Raw genomic sequence first — 27,631 nt, forward strand, 5'->3', positions numbered from 1 at the left:
CAAACCAATTCCTTGCTCTTGTGGAATTTAGTCAAGTGAGAGAAGACTGAAAAAAATAAACATGTCAGGTGATGAATGCTAAGAAGAAATACAAGACAAGGTGATAGAGACCAAGGGGAAGCACTATTTTAGAAATATGGTTAGAGAAAGTCTCTGATAGGGGACATTTGAACAAATATTAAGTGAGGGAGTATGTGGCTAGCTGGTGAAAAAAATATTAAGTGAGGGAGTATGTGGCTAGCTGGTGAAAAGAGTGTTCCAGGCAAAAGACCCTGAGATGAGAACATGATTGTCCAGTTGAACAAACTGCAAGGAGGCCAGTGGGTCAGTGTTAACAGCAGAGTAAGGGAAAAGTAGAAGGAAAAAAGATGACATAGGATGGGGGAGGGGGGTGAGAGGATGCACCCCTCTCTTGTAAGGCCTTATAGCTCAAGGATGAGACATGCACTGTTCTGAATGAGATAGGAAACCAAGCCAGGGTGTCCTTGGCAAATGACATATAACTTCTGGGTCTTCGTTTTTACCATCTTAAAAATGAGTTACAAAGTTGTGAAGATCAATGATGACGTAAAAATAATTTTGAAAGAAAACATATCAATCCATTAATCCAGGTAACTCAATACATTGATTGTATTTTCTTCTCTATACATTGGCAGGCTGCATCACCTCATGCTGCTTAGACTAAGATATCCCATGAGCGAGCTAAGGGGGATTTTGTTCTTTTGTAGGCATGGGAGTGTGGTCCTGTTGAAAGGAAAAGGGTAGTTTTAGCGTGGAATTCATTTAGTCATTGAAGATCTGTAGCCGATTGCCTCTCCTCTTCAAAAGGCTGCAGCGGCGCCAAACTCGCTTTTCCAGGGTCCGCTGCAGCAGAGACACCGCCTCCTGAGCCAGTTTGCACCGAAGGTTTCGGCTTTACGCTGGTCCCCGCCTCCAACTCCCAGCATGCCGCTGGGCGTGGGGCCTGCACGTAGACTCCATTTCCCATCCTGCCTCGGGGCTCAGTCAGGACGTGCCGGCGCCTATAAGAGCCAGAGCGCTGCGGCCGGAGCCTATTGTTAGCCGGAGCCGGGGCGGTTCTGGGCGGCTGCTGCCGGGGGTGCCGGAGTTGCCGGAGCCGTCCGCCCTCTGCTGCTTGCCGGCCGACCTGCCCACCCGCCCTCCCTCCCGGTCCTGCTGGCCTGGGAACTCCCCGACCGTTGCTGCGGTCCCAGGACTCGCACTCTCCTCCCTCCTTACCATCGGGCTAGGGCGGTGGCGGCAGCAGCGGGGGCGGCAGAGACCATCGCGGGAGGAGGCAGCTGCGGCGGGGCCGGTAATGGGCCTGGGGGTGCGGGGCGGAGGGTGCTGCCTCGTCCTTTCTCGGGATCGGCCCTCGGGCGGCTGTGGAGGAGTGGTCAGCCCAGAGCCGCGAGGATGGAGGGGTCAGAAATCAGAGAGGCTCGGACGGGAGCGGTCGGGGGGCGGGGAGCCGAGGCGCCGCTGGAAGGGAAAGATTAGGGAGAGACGTGGGAGCGATCGGCTCGGAGATCGCGGGCCCGGACTGCGGGGGCAGCTCGGGGAGACCGATGGGCGGCTTGGAAGCCGGCATGATTGCGGATGAGGGTTGAGTTCGGAATGGAGTGGAGATGATGTAGGATGGAGGGAAGTGAAGGGGAAGGGGAGGGGGAATAGAGGAAAATGTGGGAGGAGTGGTTGGGAATTTGTGAGTAGCAAGCAGGAAGGGATGGGAAGGCTGGGTAGGGGCTGCAGAAGATAAGAATGAGCGGGAAGGTTTACAGTCAGAAAGAAATGGGCCTGGAGCTGAAAGGTTCCGCGAGGGTGCCCATTAAGGGGAACCGGTGACTTGACATGTCCTTTCAGCTCAGGTTCCTGATGTGTCTCCCATTTTTCTGGCGTTGTGTGGGAAAACGAAAGCATCACTTGCCCTGGTTGCTAGCTTGATCTTTTTCACAGGCCCAAACACGCAGCAGACTGCCATTCATCCCTTTCAGTGCCATGGTCTTGATTCATCGTTTTCAGGGGGTTCAGAGTGGCATTGTGGCACACAAACCGTTCTTCAATATGAAACATTAGAAGTTATCCCCAAGAGACACAGTGTCCCCTTGTCCTACAGTTTTCAGTTCAAATTTTTAGTTAGTCGATTCAAATTTTCCTTTTCTGTACTGACTTTCCATCTTGCAAATCATCAAAGCCAGGAGGATGTTGGTGTGTGCCAGAGTTATAAATGACTGGATATCCTTGAAAGTTAATGGTCCCTACAGCATCATGTCCCAGTTCTTCCGCAAAGATCTTGTATCCTCTATATGATGGAGTTTAGACATGGAAAGCCAAATTCTAACCTTGTGTCAGTCGGCAACCTCCAGGGAGTGCGTGTAGGAGGGCAACTTCCTTGAAATACCTAGTTTAAAGGATGTTTTCACTTGAGTACTTTAAAAGTTCATGATCCTGGTAGTCACAAGGACACATATCCACAAAATTCATAGTATTTGAGAATTAACCACAATATATTGTAAATGGAGAAACAGGACAGGTCATCTTATTCAGGTTTATCATAGCACTTAGCAAGCCTTCCTTCCTCTAACCTGGCTACAGATGGTAGCCCTGGTGAGTTTGCTAGAGGTTTTGGTCCCTTGACCCTTAGCAGAAGGTTGGGTTCCAGTTGAACGGAGAGGCTTTTTCCTGTGAGATGTGTCTTTTGTTATTACTTTGGATTCATTTAAGAAAGAGGTTTTTATTACCTAAACTTTGCAAATATATTCTGCATTCACAAAATTTGGTGGGGGTAAGGGGGTCCCTCTTTTGCTAGTCTTATATTCTGGTTTTAAAGGAATCCTCATAGGCCTGAAAAGGCTTAGCTGTAGTACTAAAATTTTAGCACATATGCTGTAGATCTATTCTGTTTGATGCTGGCCTAATATCTTCTACATACTGTGGATACCTTTGGGAAATGTTCAGCTAGAAACACTTGAGAAAAGACTGTAAAGCATTTATGTAGCCAGAAAGTGTCAGTTGACCTTTCATTTTACTGGCATTTTAAAGCTTTTATAGAGGTTTGCATCATTTTCTCAAAAGCATTTGCTGTTCAAGTTGCTCATTTTGACAGTTAACTGTCAGTTATGGCCCACATTGCCGGTTTCACCTTGGTTATTTCTGTATAGGTTTATACATGGGAGCATAACTTACAAGTGTTTCTCTTGTACATACGCATTGATCCTCTGCCAGGTGAGAGGTGGGAATGACTGGTTTCTAATTGTCGTTTGATAGGTTGATTTGATAAATTGGAAAATGTGGAACCTCTTCTAGTTGTTGCTGTTGCAAAGCAAGATCTCCTTAGGCCACTGTGGAAGTGGATGGGAGGTTTGTTCTTGGTATCCAGTGAACATCTTTATTTAACAAGTTAAGTTCACACCAGAGAGTTGGACAAGGAGAGCTAGGTTGCAATTTAAACATACTGGTTGTCAGGACAGAATTGATGGATTTTTTTTTTTTTTTTTTAGAGGAGTTAATGTCCGAGAACATGATGCTAACAGATCCTGTATAGGGTGAAGAGAGCTAAGTCAATATGTGTGTTATTTATACATACAGCCATAGGATATTCTAAGGCATAGGAAAATATTTTTCTGCTAGGTTTCACATCTTTTCTTTTTCTTCCTTACCTACCTCTTATCATTGCCCAGAAACCACTATTCCAGAAGTGGAAGGGGGGAAGACATAGATAAAAGGGTGAGGAATGGAATGAGCAGCCAGCAATACTTGCTACACCAGAGTGCACAAAAATTAACCTAACAAATGATGCCCCAGAGGGCAACTGGTTGAAGACAGTGGAGAATTTTGATAATAAAGATGATTTGGACCATACCCAATGTCATGCCGGGTTTAAAGAGAAATATTCAAAGAGAATCCACGCTACCAGAAGCAAAGGGGCCCCCAGGAAAGAATCAGAAGTGCACATTCGCTTCCGATCATAAATCCCTGAGTAATTCCAGGCTAAAGAAAGGGCCACTTCCGCTGGGCAGGCTGGCTCAGTGGTTGAGCATCAACCTATGATCCAGGAGATTGAGGTTCGATTCCCAGTCAGGGCACGTGCCCAGGTTTCGGGCTCGCTCCCCAGCAGGGGCATGCAAGAGGCAGCCGATCAGTGACTCACTCATTGATGTTTCTGTCTCCCTCCCCCTTCCTCTCCCTCTGAAATCAATAAAAATATTTTTAAAAAAGGGTAGGGGGGTGGCCACTTTCCTAGGAGCAATACTAGCTGGATCTCAGTTAAAACTGAAGCTGGACTTCCTTTCTGAGAAAGCAGATTTTGAGCTCAGTCTGAGTTTTCATGTGGTTGATAAGGTCCCCCCACCCCCCAAATTTCTTTTCAGAGAGGGTGGAAGAGAGAGAGAGAGAGAGAAACACATTGATGTGAGAGAGACATCTATTGGTTGCCCCCTGCACGCGCCCCGACCAGGGCCAGGGATCCGAGATACATGCCCTTGGCTGGAATCGAACCTCGGACCCTTCAGTCTGAGGGCCGGTGCTCTAACCAGCGAGCCAAACTGGCTAGGGTGATAAGGTTTTTAAATGGGGAGGAAAGCCCAGCCAGTGTGGCTCAGTGGTTGAGTACTGACCCACCAGGTCGCCGTTCTATTTCCGTCAGGGCACATGCCCAGGATGCAGGCTCAATCCCCAGTAGGGGTGTGCAGGAGGCAACTGATCAATGATGTATCTCTCATTGTTGATGTTTCTAAGTCTTCCTCTCCCTTTCTCTCTCTGAAATCAAACACATATTAAAAAATAAATGGGGAGGAAAATTAAGTTCACTTGTCAACATTATTCTTTTTTTTAATCACACCCATATACGTACTCAGTTGCAAAGATTTCTCCCCACCCTCGTAATAGAATGGAATGAGAAATTTGTTAGTTAATAGATATCTTTAAACCCAGCAGTATTCTAACCTATGGAAAGACCATGGCACTCTCCATTCTTACTATGTTCTAAGAATGTGACCTCTGATGGCAAGATCAGTAACCTGAAGAACAGAATTGACACTTTGGGCTCATTTTTAATTTAATTAAAATTCTTATCAAGTACTTGCTTTTTTTTCCCCTCCCTGGCCAAATTTATTTCAGGAATATGCTTGTCTGAGACCTATATGGCTGAGGTTTCTTAGGTCCATCTTGTGACTTAGAAAGGCAGAATTTTGATGAGATCTGGATAGATCTGAATAGATATGGTTGACTATGTAGAGCTTATCCAGAGCAGACAAATTGCTTCCAAGAGACACAGTCCAGAAAAGCAGCTCAGTAGCAGGCATCTCTTGACACCACAGTATATTCTGGGTAGCTGCTCTGCAGTAATGCAGCCCTGTCTTTCTGGGCAGTGTTGTTATTCCTGCTGCATAATTAGCAACTAGTGAGATCATAGTCTGGGGAGATTCTGGCATTACTGAGGCAAAGCAGGGAGGCTTCGTATCATCACATGTGGCTCTGGCCCTGACAGCATTTCTGTGGAGCAGATTCATATCCTTGGGAACTAAAGTCCAAAGACAGAGGAGAGATTTGTATCCCAGACTCCTTGGTTGTGTGACGGCTTGTTGAAGACACTGCCTGACATATTGATGTAACCAGAGTAAATTGTCACTTCTTTTGCTGTTTGTTTTCTGCTTGCTGGTTTCTTTACAGAGGGCAAAGGTGGTAAAGCTAAGTTTTCCTTGCACAGAGGAAGATGATAGATCAGTGGAGCCCTGTTTTATGGAACAGTATGAGATTGGGAAAGATTCTTGAAGCTAGTGCAGATTTTAATCTTTAGCTCATTCTTTAGAACCAAATTTGACCTTTCTAGGAGCCTAGAGAGACACTTTATACTTGTGAAGATCTGGGTAAAGTGTTTCCCTGGCTGCTGATATACTTTGAAATTGAGAGCCTAGAGCAGTATTTCCTAAAGTGTGTTCCAAGAATCATTTGCCCCCTAAAATACTCTGCAAAACAAAGGGTTCCATAATAAGATGTGTGAAACACTGTGTGCTGTTTTCTTCCACCCTTCCCCATGCTCATTAGCATATTAAAAGCCTCTAAGAGTTCTTTCCATAAGCAGTTTTCTAAACTGTTTTGACACAGCAGTCCTATTTCCATGTAAAAGTTATTAATATCCATTGAATTAGTTTATTTCATATATACACTTTGGGAAATGCCAGGCTATATCTTCACTGAGAAAAATAATTGGATCTAGTCTAGGTTTAGGCACAGCCTAATTCTGCTTTTGATCCCCAGTTCCTCCTACTGGCCCCTTGGAGAGTTCTCCTGTGTGATCAGAAGAGCAACTCCTGTTATCCCCCAGCTAATGAAGCCTAGAGCCCAGCTGGCTTGGAACCAAAGGCCTTCACTCCGCTGGGAAAGGTGCTGCAGTTACTCATCTCATTATTTTGAGAGTGACTGAGACCGAAGGGACAGAGGGGAAACAAAAGTAGGAGAATGTTGGCCGGAATCAGTAGGGAAATGACCTAATCTGGAGAGACCGGACATCAGTGCTAGCTCAGGTGCTTTCTCTCTTCAATTGGAGAGCTTTACTTATAGACTTGGGAGGGGTCTGTCTTAGGACAGGAATGCTGATTCCTCTTTTCCCCTGGGCAGAATCCTAATGCACCTGGCTAGCTGGTGGTGAACAGGGGCTTTGGGGCCAACGTGGTGGGCTCCCCAAGGAAACCCCTTTGAAACCAATGGATGCATTTACGGGCTCGGGTCTCAAGAGGAAGTTTGATGATGTGGATGTGGGCTCATCAGTGTCCAACTCAGATGATGAGATCTCCAGCAGTGACAGTGCCGACAGCTGCGACAGCCTCAATCCTCCTTCAACTTCCAGCTTCACACGTGAGTAGGCCACTCCCTGTGTACACTCATGTCCCCAAGCATCAGAACCCATTGCTGCACTTGAGAGACAGTTTCTAACCAGCTTGGGGATTTTCCCTTAATCATAATCCTCCCCACGCTTAGCTCAGCCTTGCTCTTTGGAGGACCTCATTGCTCTAATATGTAGACTTAAGTCTGATTTGTTCTAGCTGATTTTCTTGTGCTTGATTTGTGGATCCCAGAATGGGTTGAATTAAATTGAAGAGGAGAGGAGTCCCGGATTTGACCCTTCCCAGCAGAGTCCTACAGAGTTCCGTGATATTGTAGCTCTAGCGGGACATAAATCTTTATAGCCTCGACAACTGGGGCAACTCCAGATTTCTTAATTCTGGCTCAATTAGGTTCTTGGAAAGAATTTCTGATACTGTAGATCAGGGGTTGCCTATGGGCCAAATCTGGCTCACTGCCTGCTTTTGTAAATAAAGTTTTATTGGAACACAGCCACACCCATTGTCTGTGATTGCTTTCATGCTACAATGACAGAGTTGAGTAATTGCAACAGAGCCTGCAAAACCTAAAATACATATTGCTTGACCCCTTACAAAAGAGGTTTTCTATCCCATTATACAACACTATCAATAGAATTTTCTGTTATGAAAGATGTTCTATATCTGCTCTGTCCACTGTGGTAGCCATTATCCATATGTGACTGTTGAGCACTTGAAATGAGATTAGTGTAACTGAGGACCTGAGTTGTAAATGCTTTTTCATTTTAATTAACTTACATTTAAATTGACATGTGTGGCTAGTAGCTGCTGTGTTGGACAGTGAAGCGCTATAGGTTGTTTTATCCTGAGAAGATTACCTAGAGATCCTCTTCCCAGCTGATGTCTAAAAATAGACTTTGTGGTCTGCTTAGTTCAGGTCAGTCAGAGGCAGTGCTATGGGCCAGCTGATGCTCAAGGTTCCTTCCAGCTGTACATTTATGATTTGAAAATTAGAAATGTCTCTAGGTACAGGGAGTATCTTTGGAGAAGAGTTGAGAGCCTAGGTGGATGAGAAAGCATGCGGTCCCCAAACAGGCCATCTCTGGGTTAATAAAACTGCTCTCTGCTCCCTTCTCAGCCACCTCCATCCTGAAGCGGCAGAAGCAGCTACGGAGGAAAAATGTGCGCTTTGACCAGGTGACTGTGTACTACTTTGCTCGGCGCCAGGGTTTCACCAGTGTGCCCAGCCAGGGTGGTAGCTCTCTGGGCATGGCACAGCGTCATAATTCTGTACGCAGCTACACGCTCTGTGAGTTTGCTCAAGAGCAGGAGGTGAACCATCGGGAGATTCTTCGTGAGCACCTGAAGGAAGAGAAACTCCATGCCAAGAAGATGAAGGTGCCTAGGGGATCTGGGGTCTGGTACTTCCCATGTGCCAAAATAAAGTGGGAAACCACCTAGGTCTATTGATATTTTATTTTATTATTTTTATTTTATTTCACTTTAATTTTATTATTATTTTATTATTTTATTTTATATTTTATATTTTATTTCTGCTTCCCTTGATATGTAGATTCCAGATCTTTTTAGTGAAAAGGCTCAGATATGGAATCAGATATCAGTCTAAGACACCCTTCTTTTTGTGTCTGGTGGGAAGTCTACCAGAGATAGCAAAATGGATTCTCTAGAATTCCCAACCATTGCCAACCTCAACAAATTTTTTTAAAGGTTTAAAATATGGATACTTGAAGATATTCAAGTTGGCCCCCCTAGAACCTGAGGAAGCACAATGTTTCAATGTCTTACCAGATGACACAGGACAAGTTTGGGATCTTTAAATTGTCTGAAAGGATCCTGCTATTTCTGTAACCCCCATCACCTCTAGGTGATAGTCTTTCAGGTGTAAGCAACAGCATTACCAAATGGCTATTTTGATTTGCATAGTACTGTGCCTGCCACTGATGCTGCACCAGCTCTTCACGTATAGGAGGAGGGCAGGCCTGGAAGAAGGCCCATCCTCAGATGGCTCCTTATAGCTACCCATTTGCTCCCTTAGCACTGCTTGGCATTCCACAGCCATAGTTTCCACCAGTCTGCAAAAATTTCCCCAAGAGTTCTTAGTTCCAAATTTGGAGAATACTGTTTTAGCCTGGCTAAGTTTCTTGCAGGCCCATATTAAAACAGGTGACTGCATTATTGCCAGGGTTGTGGGTGCAATCCTGCTGAGACACACCACAGTGTGGTCGGGTTGGAGAACTGGCGGCAGAGGATGTAGGTTAACTGGATGTCATGCAATGTCTATTTCCCTCAGCCTACTTCTAAAACCATACACCTGTCTTTCTAACTGGAGTGACATTCAGGCTTCCCTTTCTCTGTCTGAGGAATTCTGTCATTGACCCCATCCCCTTCCTGCTGCTATAGTAACAGCTGGGCAAATAAACACTGTTCTCATCATTTGCAATGAAGGCTTTCTTCCCTTCTCCCAAGAAGAATCCATCCGTCTCCTAAATCTGATAGATTTCCTATCTTTAGCACTCCTTATAGGGGAGGCAGTTGGTCTCAAAAATATATATTCTGCATTTCCCATATGCCATCTAATATTTATTTTTCTTTTGGGCTACCACCAAAAAAAAAAGAAAGAGAAAAAGCTGCTGATGTCCTGGCCAATGTGGCTCAGTTGGTTGGGCGTGGTCCCGTGCATGGAAAGGTCACTGGTTCAATTCCCAGTTGGCACATGCCCAGGTTGCAGGTTCGGTCCCCAGTCAGGGTGTGTATGGAAGGCAATTGGTCAGTGTTTCTCTTTCTCCAATTAATAAAATAGAATAAAATAAAAAGCTGTTGGTACTCTGCAGCTTTAATTACCAATAATTTTTCTAATACTTTCATTACCTTTTTTTGCCTTTTACCTATATGGAATTCATTGTTATGAATAGTATGAATTGGGAGTCTAACCTTTTTAAATATATATATATATATATTTAAAAAGGTTAGATTTTGTTAGATATATGTTTGTTTATCCCAATACCATTTAGTTATTGAAAGACTCTGTCAGTGATATGAAATGTCACCTCTGTCATGAGATATTCTCATCTACGCGGGTTTCTTTCTATTGCATCTCTAATCTCTTCCCTTTGAGAGGATAGCAGGAGTGAGGGTGATTAGGAGGAAGTGAACCCTGGTGAAATGGACAGGAGCAAGCCTAAGGTCCGAGGAAAGGCCCCTTGTGGTTGGCCTGGTATGGAAATAATAGACTTAAGGAATCCTCAGAAGTACCACTTTATTTCTCTCATTTTTTACCACCTTACCCAAAACAAACACAAACAAACAAACAAACAGGTGTGTAGCTTATTACCACAGTCTGTTGCATCACATCTCTCCTAGGAGTTGTTCCTTTCCCAGCACTACTCTGGCTGTCTGATGAAATAAGCCAAACCCTCCAGTAGCTTGGCTTTCACCCTGCTAGTAGCTTCCAGGGCCCTGAGGATTATGAGACCTCGTTTTCTTTGCTTGAATTTTCTAGTGAGTTTTCAAAACTCATTCAACTATAGATTGTCTTCAACCTGTTCTTCCACTAAGATTCCCTTACCTGGCTGGCTATCTCTCTTAGCCAAGAGAACCCAGTTCTGCCTATATTACATATGCCACCTTACCTCACGTACAACTTTTCTTTGAAATCAAATGAAAACGATTAGAAAGGAGAAAAAATATATTTCTTCTAGGCCATGGGTTGGAAGTAAGGGCTCGATAGACGTTGATAATTTGCTTATATTTTTCTCTTCCCAATAAAATGCAGCTCTCCTGTGTATGGATAGATGCTTTCACAGTGGAAATTCAGGTTCATTGACCTTGTATAACACTTTAACGTCCTCTCCCTTTTTCCCAAAATGTGGTTTTGAGTCCTTTGAGGGGTGCAAATTGAAGGGTGTTTGCAAGGTTATCTATACACCCAAGGAATATCCAGCATTGATACACTTCCTCCTGGTATTAGAAGGCAGTTAGCCAAAGTGAAGGGGCACAAGTCTGGCAATGGAGGGTGTATTTGTGGGAATAGATTAAATTCTGGGAGGGAAGAGGGGATGGGTTTTGAGAAACTTCGATCCCTGTGTTGATAGGATGGTGTTAGATCTGCATGAGGCTTCCAGTCTTCCTGCTCTAGATTATTTATTGATTTATTTATGTATTTGTTTATTTACTTTAGAGAAACATCGATTTGTTGTTCCACTTATTTATATATTCATTGGTTGATTCTTGCATGTGCCCTGACGGGGTCAAACCCACAACCTTGACGCATTGGAACAACACTCCAACCAACTGAGCTACCTGGCCAGGGCTAGATTTATTGTCTATTTAAAAAAATTTTATTTTATTGATCTTAAAAGGCGGGAAGGAGAGAAGGGGTTGGAGGAGAGAGAGACATTGATGTGGGAGGGAAACATTGATGAGTTGCCTCCCACGTGTGCCCCGATCGGGGATCAAACTCAAAACCTGGGTATGTGCCCTGACCTGGAATTGAACCCGCCACCTTTTGGTGTAAGGGACAACGCTCCAACCATCTGAGCAACGCAGGCCAGGGCTAGATTTAGTCTTTTGACCTACACCTTCCCATATGGTAGCCACACGTAGCTATTTATACTTAAAATTAAAATTTAAAGTTCAGTTGCTCAGTTACACTAGCTACACTGACAGTGCTCAAAAGCCACATGTGCTGGTGGCTACTGTATTAGACAGCATGGGTGTTTCCCTCGCGGAAAGTTGTTGGACCATGCTACTCAGAGGCCCTGTAAGGGGGCTCACGCTGGTAACGCTCTGGAGGCTAACCTTCCTTCCTGTCTCTTGGCAGCTGACCAAGAATGGGACAGTGGAGTCAGTGGAGGCCGATGGCCTGACACTGGATGATGTTTCTGATGAAGACATTGATGTGGAAAATGTGGAGGTGGATGATTACTTCTTCCTGCAGCCTCTGCCCACCAAGCGGCGACGGGCCCTGCTAAGGGCATCTGGGGTCCACCGCATTGATGCTGAAGAGAAGCAAGAACTTCGAGCCATCCGCCTGTCACGGGAAGAGTGTGGTTGTGATTGTCGACTGTATTGTGACCCAGAAGCGTGTGCCTGTAGCCAAGCTGGGATTAAATGCCAGGTCAGTCCAAGTTGCCCTGAGATGGTGTATCTGCATTCGAGTCAGGAGTGTGTGGCGTGGGTGCCGGTGAACCTGGGAGGCTGCCCATTAGAGGGCAGATTCCCCATGACTGAACACTCCCTAGTTCCACAGCCCTCCTCCACCAGCCAAAAAAAACAGCATGACAAGATTCAGGCTGTGGAGATACCTGTTATCTCGTCTGTGTTTTATACCTTGGGGGTGCTGAGAAGCAGCTGTCAGCAAATGGAGGAGTGGGGGTTAGTAAGTGTAACACTTAGTAGCTGTTCCCTAAATATTGACTTGTTCCTTGAGATAAAAGGAAGCAGAGAAATGAGGTAGACCTTTATGTTTTACTTATTTGTTTTTTTAAAAATATATCTTTATTGATTTCAGAGAGAGGAAAGGAGAGGGAGAGAGAGAGAGAAACATCAATGATGAGAGAGTCATTGATCAGCTGCCTCCTACACGCCCCCGACTGGGGATCGAGCCTGCAACCTGGGCATGTGCCCTGACCGGGAATCGAACCCCGATCTCCTGGATCCTAGGTCAATGCTCAACCGATGAGCCACGCCCGGCCGGGCTGAGGTAGACCTTTAGATTCTATCTTGCAGACACTTATTCACAGTACCTCTACTCCAGTTTTATAAAAATCAAAATAGTTCTTGGATCCTGTCATTCAGGATCACACTTGGCCTGGCAGAGCTTAAATTCATGGTGCCCTAAAAGATAGCATCATCCCCCAGCTGGCCCTCTAATGGACAGTTTGGAAAACACATTTCAATTGAAAACAGCAGTACCATCCCAAAGAATGAAATGTATGTGGAACTTGTATACCGAGGATGTGGATGCTGAGTCCTTATAGTTGAACTCCTGACCAACCTTTACTTTGTTATTTTTGGGTAGGTGTCAGATAGCTGTAGTGGATCTAGCCAAATCCTGCTTTTCAGACTGAAGTCCCATAATCAATCAGTCTGTTATTCACAGACCTGAGGACAGTCCTGATAGACTGTTCCTAAGAACTGAAATGGAGAGTTAAGTTGACATCATAGGAAAAAACTGTATTTGTACATACCAGCTTACTCACATTTTTAATTTAATTTTCACTATTCCCCCCCCCCCCCCCCCTTTTTTGGGATCCAAAAGGGAGAAAAGGAAGTAGAAAGCATCTGCTTTCCAGGTAACTTTGGTCTGTAAGTTAGTTATCTTGGTAACAGCTTCAGAACCGAACTGGTCAACCACAGGGAAAATGAAGCCGGTAGTGAAAACCTGGCTGTTTTGTTTGAACATTCATTGTAGCACCTTTTGTTAGTTTCCCCAGAATGTATTTCTTTGGACTAGCTGTGACTTCTCCCTTTCCCATGCCTGTCCTCGCAGAAGACAAGAGGCTTAGCCCCAGCCTTTTGTTTTCTGCTCTGAGAAGTGTTGGCATTCAGAGAGGCATCTCTGGACTTTTGAACTTGGAAGGGCCCTCTGATATGATTTTTGTCTACTTTTTGTTTAGAAAACAAAGCCCTAGAGAGAAATGAGGCTGCACTGGAAACGCAAGTGGTCTGATAACTACCATCTGGTGCTGTGTTAGCTCACGCTGCATGTTGTTTTGAATTGGCTGTGTCTCTTCTTGTAAGAAGACCACAGATCCCACCTGCTTGTTTTTGCCAGCTAACGTCTCCTGTCGCCATTGTTAAACTGTTGGTCTCCTCTTGCCTCAACCTCCTTGTCCCCTCCTCAGGTGGATCGCATGTCCTTTCCATGTGGCTGCTCCCGGGATGGCTGTGGGAACATGGCTGGGCGTATTGAATTTAATCCAATCCGGGTCCGGACTCATTACCTCCACACCATCATGAAGCTGGAGCTGGAGAGCAAGCGGCAGGTGAGCCGCCCACCTGCCCCAGACGAGGAGCCCTCCCCCACCGCTGGCTGCAGCCTGACAGGAGCCCAGGGCTCTGAGACACAGGACTTCCAGGAGTTCATTGCTGAGAATGAGACAGCAGTGATGCACCTGCAGAGTGCGGAGGAACTGGAACGGCTCAAGGCAGAGGAAGACTCCAGCGGCTCGAGTGCCAGCCTGGACTCCAGCATAGAGAGCCTGGGTGTGTGCATCCTGGAGGAGCCCCTGGCTGTTCCTGAAGAGCTGTGCCCAGGCCTGACGGCCCCCATTCTCATCCAGGCTCAGCTGACCCCGGGCTCCTCTGTCCTGTGTTTTGCTGAGAACTCGGACCACCCAGCTGCCTCAGCAGTGACCAACCCATCCTATTTGAACAGTGGGCCCCTGGTCTATTATCAGGTGGAGCAGAGGCCAGTCCTGGGGGTGAAAGGAGAGCCTAGTACAGGAGAAGTCCCACCCTCTTTCCCCAAGGAGAAGGATCTCAGTGTCTTCTCTGTCCCTGTTACCTCACTGGTGGCTTGTAGCCCCACAGACCCAGCTGCCCTCTGTAAACCAGAAGTAGGAAAAGCATCCACTCTAGAAGCGCTAGTGCCCGAAGACCGTAACCCTGAGGAGCCGGAGAATGAAGACTTCCGACCCTCGTGGTCCCCATCAAACCTCCCCTTTGGCACGGACAGTGAAGAGGGCCGTGTAGTGGAGAAGACCTCACAGCCCAGTGAGGACCGGCCCACTGAAGATTCTTCTCTGGAACTCCCTCTGGCAGTGTGACACAGGGATGGAGATTCTGCCTCTCACCCATTCTCTATTTATTCCCTTATTTTATCTATCACCATTTCAGAACAAAACTGTAGAAGCAGCTGCTGCTCCCATGTTATTTTATTGGGGTCTTTGGGGAACGGGTGGGAAAGGATTGTTTGTACAAGTATTTTTTAAAGGGTAAACAGAACCAAGGAGACCAGCCCCAGCTTGATCTGGGGATAGTCTTGGGGCAGAGTTAGGCCGCATGGTGCCGAATACTGAGCTTTCTGGGCCATTGGAACAAAGAACTAGGATCTCCAGGAGAAACTAGGTAATTCAAGCAGCTATTCTTTTTGTAGGGATCAGAATATATAATTTGAACAGCATGGCAAAGCCCCTTCTCTCCTGAGCTCCAGGCAGGATACAAGCTCCTTTTTCTCGGTGATTATTCTGATATCCCATTCTGGTGTATCATAATACAGTTGGAAATGTCTCCTGGAGAGGAGGGGGTAGAAGGGTCTCTGCTTCTGTACAAAACCTCCAGGATTTATAAAAATTTAACCTGCCTTCCCTGGCCCCCTATTTGGTAAATAAGTTAATATTTGACGTGTTTGGTGTTCTCTGACCTGTTCCCCACACTGGGGATTCCTGGTCTGTGACTTGAATTACTTCTTCCTCATGTTCTTAGGTACTAGAGTTTAACTTGTCTATTTGTCTCTCCCCCCCCCCCCCCTTCATTTGAAGAGAAAGAGCTAGATTGGCTGGGGATGTGGTATAAAGGGCCCATGTCTTGTGTGTGTGTCTAACACTAGCTCTGTCAGGCAGCCCTAGGCTGGACTCACACATATCATGGGAAGCATGTATGGAGCATTTAAGTGTGTCCAGAGGAGGCAGCAGGAACAGGCTGCTGTCTGGAAGATGACTTTGTGCCATGTTTGCTTTCACCCAGCACCCCCTCCCCCCTTGGGAGATTTGAGCTTTAAAGGATACAGGATATGGCAATCTAAGGTCATCAGTTTTTTGTTATTGTTTTTTTTTTCTTCTGTATCTACCCTGGTTGTCCTTCTTGGATAATACAGGTTTTGAGAATTCTTATACTATTCCAGTTCACCCCCAAGAATTGCGGATATTTATTAAACTCCCTCCATCTTGATATGTAAAAATTGGGGGCCAAACCAATTCCTAAATGCTACATACAACTCCCAGGTTCCATAGAATTCAAGTTCTGATAATTGGCTTTGAGGTCTATAGAATGGGACTCAAATTCAGTTCTTACCTCTATCTGGGATACAGCGCCTATTTCTCTCATGTCTGGCTTATGTCCCTGGATGTGCTCCACTGAACACCACTGAATTCAGTAGCAAAGTTATCTTTGTCTCTGTTTTAAAATGGAGACAGCAGGGAACAAAACATTCTCTAGCACCCTTTACACTATGCCTCACCTCTGGTATGGTTTATTAACCAGGAAAGAACAAAGTGAAACGTTTTCTTGGTGGGGAAGATAACTGTTCCTATTTATCTTACTCATAAAAGCCTTTTCTTGTGGGATATTAAGGTCCTGGGGTCTTAAAGCAACCTTCATGTATGCCAGTAGCATTTCACCTATAAAATGGCTAAACTGAGCCTGATAGGCCTTGTACTTAACACAGTTATATCTTTTAACCCAGTCTGCCTCCCTTGTTCTTGTTTTTGCAGGGTTTGGAGGAGAGTTCTTAACTATATAGGTCCTTAATGCTCCCCATCCTCCAGCCTTGAGAGTCCTAGGTACCTGAGGTCAAGATGCTATCCCAAACCGAGCTGCACTCCCCTACCTTAGATGGTTCCCTCAAATACAAGGCTGAAGCTTAATTGGGAATTGGACCCTATGGAGAAGAATCTATCTGAAAGTTTGTGTTGAAGGGGAAGGTGAGCTTTACATTCCCTCCTTAGGAAGGATTCCTAATCTAGGAAGTGATTCCAGTTGCTTAATAAGAGACACAGTAGCCTTTGAGATCAAACCAAGAATTTGAATCTAATTATTAAACTCATTGCAAACCCCCAAGATGATTTTTGGGGGACACACACACACACACACAAAAACAACAAAAAAACCAAAACTAGTTCCTTAATCTAAACCCTTCATAAACTTTGTAATTCTGACTCACACTGATCCCAACCTTTGAAATGCTAAATGTTAACATCTAGCATTAACTGTCTTGTTAAGCAAAGGGCCTTTTTTACATCCTAGTCCATCTCATTTCTGGTGCTACCCAAGTTGGACACAATTAGAGCTCATGGTTGCTAGAAAAGCTAGGCCTCTGATCACAGAAGCAGATAGCTTCAAACCTGCTCAGTCCAGGCCTAGATAAAAGAAATGACTTATTGCAACTCATTTTCCAATTTCCTTTCTCACATACTATATACAGGTAGTATTTTCAATGTGAATCCAAAGCTTGTCTGGTTCTCTGAAAACAAATTTTTTTTTTTTTTTGCCTTTTAGGTCCTTTACATTGTGATAATGCTGTATTTAAAGAGAATATTTAAATGTAATATTAAAGAAATATTCAAAAGAATGGTGTGTTACTCTTTTAACTTGGCAGGCCACACTCCAGTTACTTGTTAGAAAAAAGATGCTTCTCCAGCCTTGTATATAAAATTAATTAGGTCAGTGAGGGATTAATGTTAACAACAGAAATGTTTGTGGTGGAAAAATAGAACATTCTCTTTGGAGCATCAAGAGTTTGACTTGCATCATATGCGCTTAGGCACCTCATCAGCTGAAATGGCCTTGATCCTGCCCTGCTGGAGCTTTTCCCTGTCTGTAGTCCCTATGCTTGGGGACCATTTCTAATTTCATTACTTCCTCTCTCTGTATATATGTGAAATTTTCTATTCCTAGTTACCAAATATCCAGCAAGAGGATCAACTTCAAATCAGTTCCTTCATAACTTCCATCAGAAAGTTCTATTCCAACCAATTACCTCCCCATTAGTCAGGTTATGAGTCTTATAAAGGAGCCTTAGCAAAATGATTAGAGTGTGCATAAGTATTAATTTCCAGCAACTGATTTCAGACAAGTCTTTACTTGGGTTTAAAAACTGCTTCATGCATTTACAGTTAAGTTACTACAGGTCACTGATGTACATATATAGACAAAAGCTAAACCCAACTTACTATCTTGATGCAGACCTCTCCTGGTCTCCTGGCTGGGCAGTAATTAGTACCATACAGGTTTGATCCATGGCCCGAAGGCAGCCACTGTCAGTTACAGTTGGAAGGCTGCAACAGTGGAGGTAGCAAAGAGTTTAAGATCCACAGGCCAGAAATTAAGACAAGGGTGTGAAGGCTGTAAACACTGGCTAAGGGGTCAAGAAGCACTTGTATTTCCTTTTTTCTTTTCCATTAGAATGTTCCCATAAGTTATTCACTAAAAAAGAAAAAGAAAATAAAGGTGGTAAAAGGATTTGAAAAGGAAAGGTTAGTTAGCCCAGTGAGGGGGACAAAAAAATTCCTATTTTTGGTCATCCTGGGGTTGAGGGGAACATCAAAGTGCATGCATGTGAGTGCTTAGGTTAAGTAGTGCTGTTCCCCTCACCAGCCAGAAACTGGCTTTAACAAAAAGCTCAAAAGAAGGTGGCAGTGGATAAGTCCCAGGCCAAATGAGGATTCCCACCTGGGGCAAAAGCTCACTTTCCAGGATCTGAACTTAATATGTCACAGTCACAGCCCAGTACAGGGACTGCATCCAGCTTGAGCTAATTCCAAGGAAGTTGCGATGACACCTCCCGCGGACCACCTCTGGTAAGAGGGTTTGCTTCAGTTCCAGCTCCCACACGGTACCACACTGAAGCCTGTGGCACCTGCTCCTCTGCCTCACACATAACTGCACACAGACTGCTGACAAGTGCTGTTTGGTCCCACGCTGCTGTACTGTGACGGCAGGACAATGCCATCCACTCCATGTTCACTCAGCGCTGTTTCCCAATGTAATTGATGGAAAGCAGGACCACGTTGTGTAGCAAAAGAGACAGCTCAGCTTCTGAAAACACCATCAATGTTAATGGTTTGGCCACAGAATAGTTTGCCTTCTAACTGCCTTGGTTTACAGGACTTGAACTGGAGGTGAAAAACCAAGTGCAGGGAGGTATGACGTTAACAAGCTGTTCTCAAGTTCTTCTTCCTTCCAGTCCCTGTATGTATGCTTTCCTTCCACCATATAGTCCTAACTATCCATCCTCATTTCTTGACTCTCTGACAGCAGTAGAAAACAGGGATAGTAATGGTACTAAACACCACTGTCACCCTTGGGATTCTTCTGGCAGAAGCAGGTGCTCTGGAGATGTTTCTCAGTTTTAAGATTAGCAGGCCTTCCCTCATATTCACAGGCTTAATTAAAAAACATCAAGGTCTAGCCAAAGGTCCTAAACAGGAGACCCACCAGCCCCTTAGATATTTTCTGTTTAGCCAGTTGAAGTGGCTTTGTTTTGAATTTGAATACCTTTAGACTAGTGCTTCTCAACTGGGACAACTCTGCTCTCCCCTCCCATCTGGACATTTGGCAATGTCTGGAGACATTTTGGGTTGTCAGAACTAGGGCAAGGGGGTACTACGACATCTAGTGGGTAGAGGCCAGGGATACTGCTACACATCCTGTAATGCACCGGACAGCCCTCATGATAAAGCAGCAATAGTGCCGAGATTGAGAAACTGCTTCAGCCAGGTATGTGCTCACTCTCATGTGCCCCCAATCCCAGCTACTCACTCCCAAGTCCTGCAGGGTCTACTTCATAACCTGCTTAGCCCCTGTAGACTAATGACTGTGCCTTTTAATTAGACATATATGTTAGACAACGGTCTCACAGCACTCAATAATTAACTCCAAAATCATCTCAGAATAAAATAGAGAAATGGCTTGGATTTTGGTTATGCCATAGGGATTTGTCTAACCTTTCAGGCTGCAGGAAATCTTCAGCCATTCTGCCAGCCAAGTTCGACACCTCTCTTCAGCAATAAAGGTAGAATTCAAGCCACGAAGATAACAAGCCTGTAACACTCAGAAGAGAAATGGTCCTTAATAATCACAGAGCGGGTATGCCAAGGAAGTGTAGACCCACAAGTAACCCCAAATCTCCTTTAAATAAGTTACAACCTCATCCCAAGAAACCTTTCTCCATGGCAATTTGAACTAAGATGACAAGCAAAGAGCCCTATGTAACCTAAAATAGTAGGTCTAAAGTATGTCCTTGATTTTTGAAGGACCGGAAGAAAAGAAACATAAGCCAAAATGACTGTGGGTAATTCCTTCCCATTAGTGAAGCTCACTGAGGGGAAAAATAAAAAAGACCTAGAAATGAGGTGAGAGAATAAAGAGCCTGGATTTTGCTGAAACAAGCAAGATGAGCTTTCTCTAAGCTCCGAGCCCTGTGAACTCAAAAGTCCACCAAGGATTGAGTATTGTCTCCGGCGGGTGTGGCTCAGTGATTGAGCATCGACCTATGATACAGGAGATCGAGGTTTGATTCCTGGTCAAGGGCATATTCCTGGGTTGCGGGCTCGATCCCCAGTCGGGGGCCTGCAGGAGGCAGCTGATCAATGACTCATTGATATTTCTGTCTCTCTCCTTCCTCTCTCTGAAATCAATAAAGACATTAAAAAAAAAAAAAAAAAGAATTGAGGGTTGATATTGCAATCAAGCTCTTACCGATTTCACTTCCTGAGCAGTCAGCTGGTTAATCCCCAGCTTTGCCAAAGCCTTGTCCAGCTGGTGAATCACAGTGGTATGAGTCTTTAAACGGTGTCTCAATAAGAGAGAAGGCAGGTAAGGTGTGAGAAGCATGGCTCGACTCAAGGCTTTCTGTGACACAGCAACATAGGAGGAGAAAGTCAACTGCAAACAAAGACCTGAGGCAAGGTGAAGCTGTGGAAAAGAGAAAGCCTCAGAATACTCACTATTTGCAAAGCATGGAGGTGGTTCATGCCCAGAGGATGTTTAGAGAAACACTCTCTCAGAGTCAGGATATCATGTATTGCTGGATGGGTACCACGCTGTATCTTGGGAGAGATTGGTAGGTATTAACAAGGTCTTGACCAACCCTCTTACCTGGTTTTCATGCAAACTGGCTCTAACAAGATTCCTAGTTTGAAACAAGGGTTAACTGGAGGAATACCTTGGTGCACAGCTCTGTCATATGCCACTGGAGTCCTGTATCAGAAATAAGAGGGGTAACTTTTTCTAAATAACAAAGGATTTCTGGGTGGGACTGCTTCCGGATAGCATGATAGATATTTAAAAAATCAATTTGTTGCTTTGGGGTCCAGAAATGTTTGACCAGTAGTTGCCTGGGAAACAGGTACCTGAAAGGAAAAGGAATAACAAAGTCACTTGCTGAAACTGGCATCTTTCAGTGAGTGAAGAAAGCATCTGGCAGACATGAATAGGAGGAAGAGATGGAGACAGTTTCCCTACCACACTGTTCTTTTTTTACAAATGAGTCTCAGACCAAGGTTTAAAGATACACAGAAGCAGCCCAGCCGGTGTGGCTCAGTGGTTAAGCATTGACCTAGGATCCAGGAGATCGAGGTTCGATTCCCACTCAGGGCACATGCCCAGATTGATCCCAAGTTGGGGCGTGTAGGAGGCAGCCAATTAATGTTGACTCTCTCATCATTGATATTTCTATCTCTTTCCCTCTCCCTCTCTCTAAAATCAATAAAGACATATTTAAAATAAAAAATAAAAAAAAGTGGGTCTGTGACCTCCAAAGTTAGGTTATAAAAGGCCATGGAGATTCTTATTTGCTGGCACACTCACTCTTGAAGCCCTGAGCTGACAACGTGAGAAGTTCCACTACTCTGACACCACCATATTAAAGAGGCCAAATGAAGACACTCTGGTTGACTGTCCCAGTTGTCCAGCCATCCCTGTTAAGGCATCAGATATAAGAATGACCTCAAACCAGACTAGTCCATCCACCAGCTAACTAACTGAGGGACCTCTGTTAATACCACATGTAAGAGAAATATCCATTACCCACCTGAGCCCTGCCCAAATTCCTGACCCACCAAATCATAAAAATGGTGCTTGTTTTAAGCTGTTAAGCTTTGAGGTTGTTATACAGCAACAGATAACTAGAACAAGATGCAACATCATAGTTTAAAGGTGTACTTTTTGGATATAAAGTAATAAAGATTTATGTTATTAAAAAATGAAATGCACTCTCTCTTAAAGAAAAAAATCTGTCCCAAATTGCTATGCCTGCCAGGGATTGGGTTACTGCCTCTAGGGGTAGTGAAAAGGTCATTATCTTATTTCACATCACATAGGGGCAGCTAAGATAGGGAGAGTCTAGACCACCTACAACTACAGCTGTTTTAGCAAACTAGGTGTTACTGAGTGGCTTTTATGAACCTTGGGCTAATGAAAAGATTAGAGCAGGAGGTTTGATAATGTCTGCCTAGTTTCTGAAATGGAAGGTTCTTCTTAAAATAATTTGTAATTTAAAAAAAAATCTATATATCTTCAATATGCTGGGGAGACGGAAGTCTGTACTCACATTAGCAAGAAGACCAGGTAGTTGGCAAACGGTGGAATGGAAATAATACCCAGGAAAAAACATTTGGTGACGTCTCTACGGAACTAAGCAGAAATAAACACAGATGCAGTTTTAACCCATATTCTTAATACAATAGACAATCCCTCTACCCTACTGTGCAGTAAACTACTACAGCCTAGCAAAAGATCAAGGTTATTTCTATCTACCTGTAGTTGGTAAGTTCCTTGAGGACAGAACCCTGATTTGTTTACTTTTGTACCCCAAATATTGTCTCATACAGGGCCTGACATTATACCAAATTCCTCAGTGAATTCTTTCTGATCTGCAAAATGAACCCTAGATTCTTATTCTGAGCTTCAAAACTACTCATCGAGTCACCACCAAGTAATACTTTCCTGCTGCCTTTTGGATCCTTGCATATTTTTATACATTTAGAAACAAATGGAATTTTAATGTTTATAACTTTTATGAAGGAAGTGTGCCCGAAATTCTATGGAGTTCTGCTACAGAGGGCTATAACTCTGAAAGAATCCAATTCTGACAAATAGCTTAATCAGTGGGAAACAAAACAGAAAAGAAAAAGACTTGACGCTACCCACCAATAATGAAATAGACCTTTATGAAAACTGAAAAGAAAACAACAACAACAACAACAAAAACTTGAGATCTTGGTTAACTTCAATTATCTTACCATGAACTTCTGGTTATCTGCCCCTGGCCCATACCTGTCTCAAATGTTCCATCTCCCGGTAAGAAAGTTGATGAAACTTTACATTGTCCTTCAACATATCCTTCTTTATTCTTCTAGCCTTTTTGGCATCAGCCCATAACATCTGCAATCCTGCCTCATTAAAGTAGAGGACAGAGTGTGATGTTACCCCAGTTTGAATCATACCACAGCTTCCTATCCCAAGTCTACCCACAGTACACACCTTTGTCCCTCCCCAACACTACTCTACATCAAAGCTTCCACCTAGGTCACTTAAACCTCTTTTCTCATCTTTCCCCCCCACAGTGAACCACTTCTCTTCCAGCGAAGTGAGCCTTCTGTGATCTACTATGGAATGGTCTCCCTTTTCTGGTTCATTACTCATTCCCTTTTGTTTCCCCTTTAATCCTCACCCAAGGATATTTTTTCCACTGATTTTTAGAGAGAGTGGAAGGGAGGGAGGGGGAGACAGGGAGCGGGAGGAGAGGAAGGGGCAGAGAGAGAAAGACATCATTGTGAGACACATGGATTGGCTGCCTCCCATAAGTGCCTGGGGATCAAACCTGCAACCCAGATATATGCCCTTGACTGGACTTGAACCTGTGACCCTTTGGTGTGTGGGCCAAAACTCTAACTGCTGAGCCATACCAGCCAGAGCATCATTCCCTTTTTAAAATAAAAATTCACCCTGGCCAGGTGGCTCAGTTGGTTGGAGCACTGTCCCATACATCAAAAGGTTGTAGGTTTGACTCCTGGCCAGGGCACATACCTAGGCTGCTGTTCAATCCCTGGTCAGAACACATACAGGTAGCAACCAATCGATGTCTCTCTCTCTCCTTCACTGTCTCTCTAAGAAAAATGAGTAAAAACATATCCTTGGGTGAGGATTAAAAAAATTAAAAATAAAAATTTAAAGCTCCCTAACCTCAGGAAGTCTTGCTCAATTAACCCTATGTATTCCCCAACCAGATAGTAACTTATCTCCTTTAAAAATTTTTTAAATAATTACTGTAATTCAACATATTTCTATGACTGCATTTTTCTCTTCATTCTGTAATTCTTACATTTATCTAGAACTTTAGTTTTTAAAAATGCTTTCATATTTATGAATGAAATGATAAAATGTCTAGATTGGCTTCAAGATAATACAGACGAAGGCATGTGTAGAAATGAAATAAGACTGGCAGCCGTGAATTAACTGCTGAAGTGAGGCTGAGTACACGGAAGTTCATTATACTATTTTTTCTACTTTTGTGTATTTTCAAAATTTTCCATAATAAAAGGCTTAAAAAAAAAAAAAACCAAAATGCTTTCAGACCCTTTTCTATTTGTTCCTAGTTATAAACTGGGAGCAGACAAAGCAGCCATTCTTATCTCCACTTTACAAATAAGCAATTTGCAAGTCCACAAAGCTAGTAATAATTATGATAATATTCAGAGCTGACAATGTGGTAGTTGACTGTCATTGGTATTATGATAGAAGTACAGAGTATAACAGTTATAGCTACATTTATTGAGCACTTAGTATGAATCAGGCCTTAAATACTTTACATGTATTAATTTAATCTTCACAACCATGAGATCAACAGGTAGGTTCCATTATTATTCCCAATTTACAGATAAGAAAACCAAAGGACAGAGAGGTTAAGTAACTAGTACAATCACACAGCAGTGACAAGCTGGGATTTGAACCCAGGCACTCTGGCTCCAGAGTGAATACTTGACACTATCCCATCTCCTAGTAACTGGCAGAGCTGATTTGAACCAAAACAATCAGCAACCAGGTACTGTAGCACTATTTCCACAACATGCTACCTAGGATAGATTTGTGAAAAGCATTAAACTATAGTTTCTTACAGGTCAAGTCAACTGCTAAATCACAGGGCGGTCTGTGCAGCCATAGATCCCTGCCCTTGTGCATAAGAATTTCTACTATAGTCAAGTGTATGGTTAAGAAACGAGCAAAAATACTTATATTCCTTCTGGGTATTGTTAGAAGTCGTTTTAATAATATCTTTCTAGAAACATCCTCAAGAAGTGCTAACTTATAAAGTTTAATACTCAAGCATTTATGAAACACAGGACATCCCTGCTCACTCTCCCATAGCAAAACCTGCAAATTATCTTACTCTAAACTCTCTGACACTGCCCAAGAACTGATTCTAGTGATTTCTATTTCAGCTTTGTTTTTACCTTTCGTGAAGGTTGTGTACAGGACATAGAAGCGGGGGAAATGACGATCCAAAAAACGATGGTATTTCCCATTAATCGCTTTTGTCTTAGTCACCACATAAGAGATTACGCTCTTCACATCTGCTTTTGGAGAAAGGTGAAGCTTTGAAGACCTACAAGGAGGATCAAAGAGACTATCTGGGAATCAGTCCAAAAAGCCCTCTCACACTTGGCGTTTCTACTGTAAAACACGGGTCTCCGAGAATGGATGCTAAGACCTGAACCCTCCGAAATACAAGGAAGATCTTGGGGTCAAGAGGAGAGAAGCAATCACACTGAGAAAAAACAAATCAGGCAGATGACAGGCTAGGCAGGAAGGGATGTCGAGGAGTGGCAGGAGTCTGGAGAGAGCGCAAGGCCTGAGGCCAGAGCGGCAGGATAAGGCCAGAGGTGGGATCGAAGCAATACCGATAAACCTGCGCCAGAAAAGGGAGGCTGAAAGAAGAATTCAGGATAGGCCTGGAATTCAGACTATATGGGTCCCTCAGAGTTCAGAGGGTCAAGAAGCCAGGTCACTAGCGGGGATCGGAGTGCAATTTCTGAGCAAAAGAATAAAAACCCCGAGGCCAGGGCATGGAAACCTGACAACCAAGAGACAGCATGCAAGCAAGAATTAAGACACTGGAAGGGCCTGTACATCAAAAATGCTTTTCTTTCTCCAGGTCCCTCACCGAGGGGCCCTCCAGGCCAGTCCAGAGCGAACAAGCTGCAGCCTCCGAGTGACATAAGGTCCAGGGGTGACCACCGAACCCCACAGAGCAGTTCGAGCCCAGCACACCCTGGAGAGCGCCATCTTCTCAGCGAGGGAGGGGGAGAAGAGGTCTTCTTCAGGTCAAGGTTCACCGTACGCCGTGTTTGTTTGACGACGCATGCGCCTTTTCTGGGAGCTGATTGGTAACCATGGACCGCTTGCCTTGCGCACACCCGTCACCGAACGGAAACTAAAGACCTCAGTACGGAAAAAGGGTTAGGATTGGACGCCTCCATTACTTCCTGGTTTAAAGGCGCCGGAAGCAGGCTATCCCCGAAGGAGCGAGTGCTTCTGCCAGTGGCAGGGTTTGTGTTCTTGAGGACGTCCTCTCTTTGGGTGACCCCTCTCGATTCCCTAGGGCCGCCGTTGCCCTTTGTCCCTACCTCCTGCTTCGGGGACTTAACACGGTAGGTGCCAGATGTCAACTTGGCGGTGCTTGGGCGCACGGCGCCTCCTGGGTGCTGGGATAGCCCGCGGCGCCCTCTAGTGGTGGCCGCTTGACTGGACCGGGAACTGACCATTGCCAGTTAACGTCCGGTGACCAAGTTCGGGATCCTGGGAGCGGCCCCTGTGCGAACTAAGTCCGCTTTTTTCCTTTTGTCGGAGTTTCCCAAATTGCGTTTATGGGGAAAGGTCTTTCGTTAAGCGCTTCCTGCAGACCAAGCTCGGTTCTCAACTTAAATGTCTTTTCCCTCCCCAGAGTTTTTCTCTGACCAAAGGACGCACGTTTTCTCCTATCATCCTGTGTATATTCTTTATAGCACTTACCACTTACATCGTCTATACATTTGCTCCCTTGTTTGGCAGGCTCCCTGAACTAGGCTGAGGGCAAGCATCTTGTCTTGTTCACTGCTATGCTACACCCCTAACACTAGGTGCCATTCTTGCCCCGGACTAGGTGCCCGGCAAACATTTTTAAACAATTAATGACTGAAAGTGGGAAGGATTCTCAGAAGTGGCACTTAAGCTGCCTCCAAGAGTTAAGCCTTCTTGATCAAGTACATATGAATACAGGGTGGGGCAAAAGTAGGTTTACAGTTGTTGCTATGTAAAATAATACAATAAATCATAATACAAGAGTAAACTGTGTCTCAGCACTCACACCTGTAAACCTGCTTTTGCCTCACGCTGTATTTACTCTCCGTGAAGGATAATAGAGAGAGCATTCCATTTGGAACCAGGAGATCTTGATCCAAATAAAATCGTAGCTCTGTCATTTCCTTTAATGTATATATGACCTTGGACATGTCACTCTAGCTTTGAGCTTATTCCCTTTATAATAGTACCTATTTTATAAGAGTTCTGTGAAGACCCAAGATGAAAATGGTTGTGAAACTCCCACAGCTGTATGAAGTTTTATGGATCACGGAGCTTTCTATTAGCATAGGCCGTTTATTATTGTAGCACTCATGCAGTCAGAGGTAAAGTTGTATAAGTGGGTGGCTCTCGACAAGTATTGGGTAGATGGGGCAGTTGGGATACAAAGTTGACTAAAAAATTATCTCTGGCCCTGGCCAGTTTGGCTCAGTGTTTAGAGCGTCGGCCCACGGACTGTGGGTTCGATTTCTGGTCAAGGGCACAGACCTTGGTTGCAGGAGGCAACCAATGGATGTGTGTCTCTCTGTCTTCCCCCTACACACACACACTCCCCTCTTTAGAAATCCAAGGAGAAGGTGTCCTCGGGTGAGGATTAAAAAACAAAAAAGATCTCTGCCTTCAGGCAATTTCTAAGTCTTCTCAACTACTATGTAACTCTCAAGACTGTTCAGCTCTAAAATTCTAGAACACTCCTGGAAAGAAGGGGGGACAAGATCAATGAGTTTTGT

General features: G+C 44.4%; 2 protein-coding genes across 12 annotated transcripts; one reads left to right on the forward strand and one right to left on the reverse strand.

The window, feature by feature from the left end:
* Positions 1–1,073: 1,073 nt before the first annotated feature.
* Positions 1,074–17,133, forward strand: CSRNP2 (cysteine and serine rich nuclear protein 2). 4 transcript variants are annotated; one of them, XM_087814667.1, is made up of 6 exons: positions 1,074–1,315; positions 6,259–6,524; positions 6,619–6,855; positions 7,960–8,219; positions 11,662–11,958; positions 13,688–17,133. In XM_087814667.1, exons 3-6 carry the CDS (start codon positions 6,705–6,707, stop codon positions 14,609–14,611), a joined length of 1,632 nt encoding a protein of 543 aa, XP_087670793.1. In that variant the 5' UTR covers positions 1,074–1,315; positions 6,259–6,524; positions 6,619–6,704; the 3' UTR covers positions 14,612–17,133. The 4 variants fall into 4 exon arrangements, with proteins under 4 accessions (XP_087670793.1, XP_016056778.1, XP_087670792.1 ...); XM_016201292.2 differs by lacking the exon at positions 1,074–1,315 and having other exon boundaries at positions 4,453–6,524; XM_016201293.2 differs by lacking the exon at positions 1,074–1,315 and having other exon boundaries at positions 4,454–6,524; positions 7,960–8,018.
* Positions 17,134–17,609: 476 nt separating this feature from the next.
* On the reverse strand, positions 17,610–25,885 carry LETMD1 (LETM1 domain containing 1). 8 transcript variants are annotated; one of them, XR_001602349.2, is made up of 10 exons: positions 25,726–25,885; positions 25,016–25,188; positions 22,839–22,954; positions 22,114–22,196; positions 20,728–20,914; positions 20,510–20,611; positions 20,262–20,414; positions 19,508–19,604; positions 18,234–18,599; positions 17,610–17,987 (listed from the first exon to the last, which is right to left on the reverse strand). XR_001602349.2 is itself a non-coding variant. In XM_016201288.2 (9 exons), exons 1-9 carry the CDS (start codon positions 25,845–25,847, stop codon positions 18,529–18,531), a joined length of 1,083 nt encoding a protein of 360 aa, XP_016056774.2. In that variant the 5' UTR covers positions 25,848–25,885; the 3' UTR covers positions 17,997–18,528. The 8 variants fall into 8 exon arrangements, 7 of the variants coding, with proteins under 7 accessions (XP_016056774.2, XP_016056772.2, XP_016056771.2 ...); XM_016201288.2 differs by lacking the exon at positions 17,610–17,987 and having other exon boundaries at positions 17,997–18,599; positions 25,016–25,167; XM_016201286.2 differs by lacking the exon at positions 17,610–17,987 and having other exon boundaries at positions 17,997–18,596.
* Positions 25,886–27,631: the final 1,746 nt, after the last annotated feature.

The sequence above is a fragment of the Miniopterus natalensis genome, chromosome 2 (genome assembly GCF_054644295.1).
Source record: "Miniopterus natalensis isolate mMinNat1 chromosome 2, mMinNat1.hap1, whole genome shotgun sequence".
NCBI classification, from domain to species: domain Eukaryota; kingdom Metazoa; phylum Chordata; class Mammalia; order Chiroptera; family Miniopteridae; genus Miniopterus; species Miniopterus natalensis.

What these genes read in the sequence shown, in the direction of transcription:
- CSRNP2 (XM_087814667.1), top strand. Translation starts at nt 6,705, where the DNA reads ATGGATGCATTTACGGGCTCGGGTCTCAAGAGGAAGTTTGATGATGTG. An exon ending in TTCAACTTCCAGCTTCACAC is followed by an intron (nt 6,856 to 7,959) that starts GTGAGTAGGCCA and finishes CTCCCTTCTCAG; the next exon opens with CCACCTCCATCCTGAAGCGG. An exon ending in TCCATGCCAAGAAGATGAAG is followed by an intron (nt 8,220 to 11,661) that starts GTGCCTAGGGGA and finishes GTCTCTTGGCAG; the next exon opens with CTGACCAAGAATGGGACAGT.
- LETMD1 (XM_016201285.2), bottom strand. Translation starts at nt 25,847, where the DNA reads ATGGCGCTCTCCAGGGTGTGCTGGGCTCGAACTGCTCTGTGGGGTTCG. An exon ending in AGATGGAACATTTGAGACAG is followed by an intron (nt 22,197 to 22,838) that starts GTATGGGCCAGG and finishes ATTTCTGCTTAG; the next exon opens with TTCCGTAGAGACGTCACCAA. An exon ending in CTGCTCAGGAAGTGAAATCG is followed by an intron (nt 19,605 to 20,261) that starts GTAAGAGCTTGA and finishes TGAGTGTTACAG; the next exon opens with GCTTGTTATCTTCGTGGCTT.